Here is a 4,696-nt window from a genome sequence, read left to right on the forward strand (position 1 = left end):
AGGATGAACCAAGTTGTACATAATGTGTTGAAGTTTAAGCTTCTTGAGTATGTTTTCTGGGAGGGGATCATGAGGTAGAAAGTGTTGAAGTGAGGATAAACCAAGTTGTATATAATGTGTTGAAGTTTAAACTACTTCAGTATGTTTTCTGGGAGGGGATCATAAGGTAGAAAGTGTTGAAGTGAGGATGAACCAAGTTGTACATAATGTGTTGAAGTTTAAGCTACTTTAGTATGTTTTCTGGGAGGGGATCATGAGGTAGAAAGTGTTGAAGTGAGGATGAACCAAGTTGTATATAATGTGTTGAAGTTTAAACTACTTCAGTATGTTTTCTGGGAGGGGATCATGAGGTAGAAAGTGTTGAAGTGAGGATGAACCAAGTTGTACATAATGTGTTGTAGTTTAAGCTACTTATTGTTGTGACTTAGTTTTAAAGTTATATTGTAATGGAGCCCCATAGGTCACTTCCAAAAATGGACAAGCATAATTGTGGTTTATCTAGCAAACACCCAAAAATGAAGCAACTCCTTCCTCCATGGGTAAAAAGTTAAGGTGACTAAATACATTTAGTACCTATTTGAGTAAAGCTTGAACTGGAAAGTGTGTTTGTGTGTGTAGGACGTAATGTATACTGTGATAACTATACTTTTTTTTAAGGATTATTAGAGAATAAGTTAGCATAAAAAAAATTTATTAACATTTTTGATTGTGAGTGCGAGATATCTGTATATAGAACAGAAGAAAAATGCAGTAACTTGAAATTTTAGCTTAATTTTGCAAGAGATTCACCAGCTTTTCTTAGGACCGTTAGGATAATTGTGACTTTATGTATGGAAAATCAAATTTCATGTATATTGTAATGATTATTACTACTACCTGAAGCATGCACGGAAAGTTGTTTCCGTTAAGTTGTGTGTTTAATGTAACTGGCTCTGGAACTATATATTTGTGTGGTCACTTAAAAACAGCTCTAGTAACATAATTAATTAATTGTAATATTACATAGAAAATGAAATAAAAAAAAAAACAAACAACAACGTAGCTACAATACAGACATGTACCACATGGGCACACACTATAAGGTGGGTAGTTATACAATGTGCCCTGGTTTTTGAGGTACTGGTGGCAATTAGACCCAAATTGTGTTGCGGGTACACCTTCTATCTAGTTTAACCTCAGTTTTGCAGGACTCGCGTTCTTAATAAAAACAATAGTAAAAAAAGAGCAGATGTGGGTGCTCTAGCCCACAACATCCCACATCTTTAGCACCCTTTACTGTCTGCAGCCAGATGCAGAAAGTTTTTTTTTAAGAAAGAAATAATTGGAATACATACATCAATGGGGGAGACAGTAAAACTCTCCTTGAAGTTGGCATTCCAGCCCCCATAATGATGTTTGTACATAAATACCACAATTTTAAGGTATTACTATACTAAGCCCAACCTAAGTTGTTAGTATAGATCCAATCCATGCTACTGTCAAGATCTTCAAAGGTTCTGTAATAACAACACAGTAGCAGGTCATATACAGGGAAAATAATACATCTACATTAAAAATAATTACAATAATTTTCCCTACAAAAATGAGAAATTATTATCCATTGTGTTTAATATAATTTTGTTTATACTACTACTTTTTAAATTTACATACATATTTTGTATACTTATTACAAAATATGCATGTAAATTTTTTAGTTAGAATTATTTTATTAAATCCTTTAAAAATCAATCTATTCACTAATATGTTAATGTTGGAAATTAGGAACTGTTCAGTGCTATAAATTCTACAATATTTGGGTATCTGTAAATGTATGATGCTCTATATGGCATTATTTGGTACATTACTGTTTGGCAAGGGAAGTCCAAAAAATTGAAATGTAAAATCATTTTATCATAAATATTAATATTACAATAATTATTAATTATCTTAATAACTAAATAATGTACTTCAATATTAGATATAAAAGTGTTTTCAATTTGTAGAACTGTAGGATAAATATTACTGATATAATTACTTATTAATGGAGTATTGATGCTAATTAAATCATCAATATATCTATAAGTCAGATTTCTGGATTTGAAAAATTATTTATAAATTTATTTTCATAATAGTAAAGATATAAATTAGCAATGCTGTTTGAATAATTTGCACACTTTGGTATACTTACTATTTGTTGTTACTTTTTTTTACAAAACCTGCAGATGAGGTGGATATTCTGGGTTATAACAGCAATCAAAGTGACACGGATGACCACAGTAGCATCCAAAGTATCACTAGTGATGGTGGGGTCACCATCAGTACCAAACGGTTGACATTAGAGGAACCAGGAGCAGTATCTGTCTAACACTGCCTACCCTGCTCAACCCAACCACCGAGAATGACCTTTTCCCGACTTCAAGGTTACAAGTTGTGATGATTGGTTACTGTAAGAATGAGATCTCTGCCATCCAGTATTGTGATGGTTTTTTTTTTTTGTGTGTGTGTGTGTGTGTTTTTTTTTTTTTCCCAAAAAGTTGTATCTATTTATCCTTTTTGAACATTGAGGGGAACAGGGTGGGCTCTCACATCATTTCAGGTGTCTGTATCAAGAATTTGAAGAAATGTATTTACTCTTCTATGTGATGTAATCCCTTCTCTGGCTAACTCCAAGCGAGGATGGAGAGGGTGTTCTTTGAAAGTGAAATTTTGTGGCCACGTTTTATTCATAGAATTTTTTTTATATAAACATAGTTGTAACAGATAAACAGATGTATATTTAATATAATTTTAAAAATACTGCTGGAGCAGTGACCCTTGAAATATATATAAAAAAGAAATGAACATTTTAAAAGCTGTTTTGAAATCAATTCTGGCCAAAGGATTTTTTTAATGTAATGTATAAATTACAAGCTGTAAATGCTAATGTTTGGAAAGTATACATATATTTTTTGTGTGTTACCCGTGAGTGAGTAATTCTAAAATTATTTATTTTAAATGTAAAATGTTTTGTTTTACTGCATATTGATTTATATTTTGGCAGATTGCCAATGCCTTTTTTGGCTTTGTATATTCTGTATTTTAATACTCTGTGCTGACCAGCTCTGAAACCGAAATGGTTTTAACCAAGAAATTAAGATCTCTTCAGAAGCAGTACTGTCATCATTATACTGTAACTTTTTATTCTTAAGAATTCTCCTTTAACTCTCTCATAAGTAATGCTTCTTTCTAACATTTCTTTTTTCCGTCTAGGCATGTTCCTCTCGTTCTTTAAACTTGTACATTTTGTGGTCGGGTAGCTTGGATGAGCTTGATTCCGTATGTAATTTTGAAAGGAAAACTAAAATAATTTTCCTTCAACATTGAAATTTGTAATTACTTTTAATGTAAAGTTTTTGTAAATCCAGATTTCATGTTTAGATATAGATATTCTTTACAGTGCGTTTTGTTTTAATGAAATAAAAAAAAAATTCCCCAGTTTTCATAGTAACATATACTGATAAAAAATAATGGTTTGGTCCATGACCCAGATCCCCAAAATTTCCCATCAGCACCACTTGGGTATGTAAAATCTACTGTTCATTTTCTGAAAGGTCAGAGTTTGTAATTTATGAAAATGCCTGGTGTGGACATGTCAAGTATGTAGATTAGTGGTTGAAATTCATTGTGATGGCAACCAAGCACTGTATTTCAAAGATGTATCAAAAAGCATAAAATGGAATATCTGGGGCACTATGAAAACTATATATGTAATTAAAGGATTATATTGTAATGTATTATGTTTCTGACTACTCGGTGATCATAAGATCTTGGTAATCAATGTTCGAGATCACTGGCTAAAATGAAGATCAAAGGGAAAAATACAATTTATTTAGATAAAAGATCTGTTTGTTACAGATTACTCAGATGTGTATTGTACAAAACTCTTAAATGATCATAAACTTGATAACAGCATAGAATGTTTACTTGGTTTATATTTTTTATTCCTTAGCTGGCTGGATTCAATGTTTCCTTTTTTGGCAAAGAATAGTTAGAAACTTAGTTCATTTGCCATTGTGATATCTGATCCAGCTTCTGAAGTGAACAAAAAAGTGCCAGTGTTCCCTTGCTGTACTAGTGACTTTCAAAGAGTCTTGTGTTTTATAATCAGTTGTAAGTCCACCAGTTTATCTCTTTTCCAACCATACTCTCAGAGTATATACTGTGAAGGCATGTAGTTGTAACAAGCTTTCACATATTTCTCATCGGTTTGTTGACATAACTAACATAGATTTGATAAATTGCCCGTAGAAATCTAGGGCAGGAATAATACCATCTGTATCTCCAGATACTACAATAATTGCATCATGGTTCTTTGATGCATTTTTTAAATGTAACAGTATTCTTGTATCTGCCTTTTATTATGATATCATCAGTTCAAAAATTGGAAATGCTTTTTCTCTGGTCAGCTTCCGACAATCCTCCTGCCGCGTGACATACATGACTTTCTCTCCTAATTTCTCTAAGTAAGGTAGGTTCTTCCATTCATTACAAAAAACTTGATAAGAGCTATCTTGATGCTAGAACACCCTAGAATGTACCTCCATTGCACTATGCTTTGGCCAGGTACAGTATTGCTCACTAGCTCTCCAGAGCTGAATCTTCTTTTTTATTTTTGTGCATTCTTAATTGAAATGTCCTTGAACACATCAAACACTAAATCTGTCCTGTTGCAGTCAGT

At 32.3% G+C, this 4,696-nt stretch overlaps 1 protein-coding gene across 1 annotated transcript in view; it reads left to right on the forward strand.

The window, feature by feature from the left end:
* LOC106470108 (max dimerization protein 1-like) overlaps nt 1-4,690 on the forward strand; it is a 68,425-nt gene extending 63,735 nt beyond the window's left edge. Inside the window, exon 6 of the mRNA XM_013930634.2 lies at nt 2,202-4,690. Coding sequence (XP_013786088.1) covers nt 2,202-2,344 — 143 coding nt within the window. The 3' untranslated portion in view covers nt 2,345-4,690. The remainder of the gene's footprint in view (nt 1-2,201) is intronic.
* The last annotated feature ends 6 nt before the right edge of the window (nt 4,691-4,696 follow it).

The sequence above is a fragment of the Limulus polyphemus genome, unplaced genomic scaffold (assembly GCF_000517525.1).
Source record: "Limulus polyphemus unplaced genomic scaffold, Limulus_polyphemus-2.1.2 Scaffold3825, whole genome shotgun sequence".
NCBI classification, from domain to species: Eukaryota; Metazoa; Arthropoda; class Merostomata; order Xiphosura; family Limulidae; genus Limulus; species Limulus polyphemus.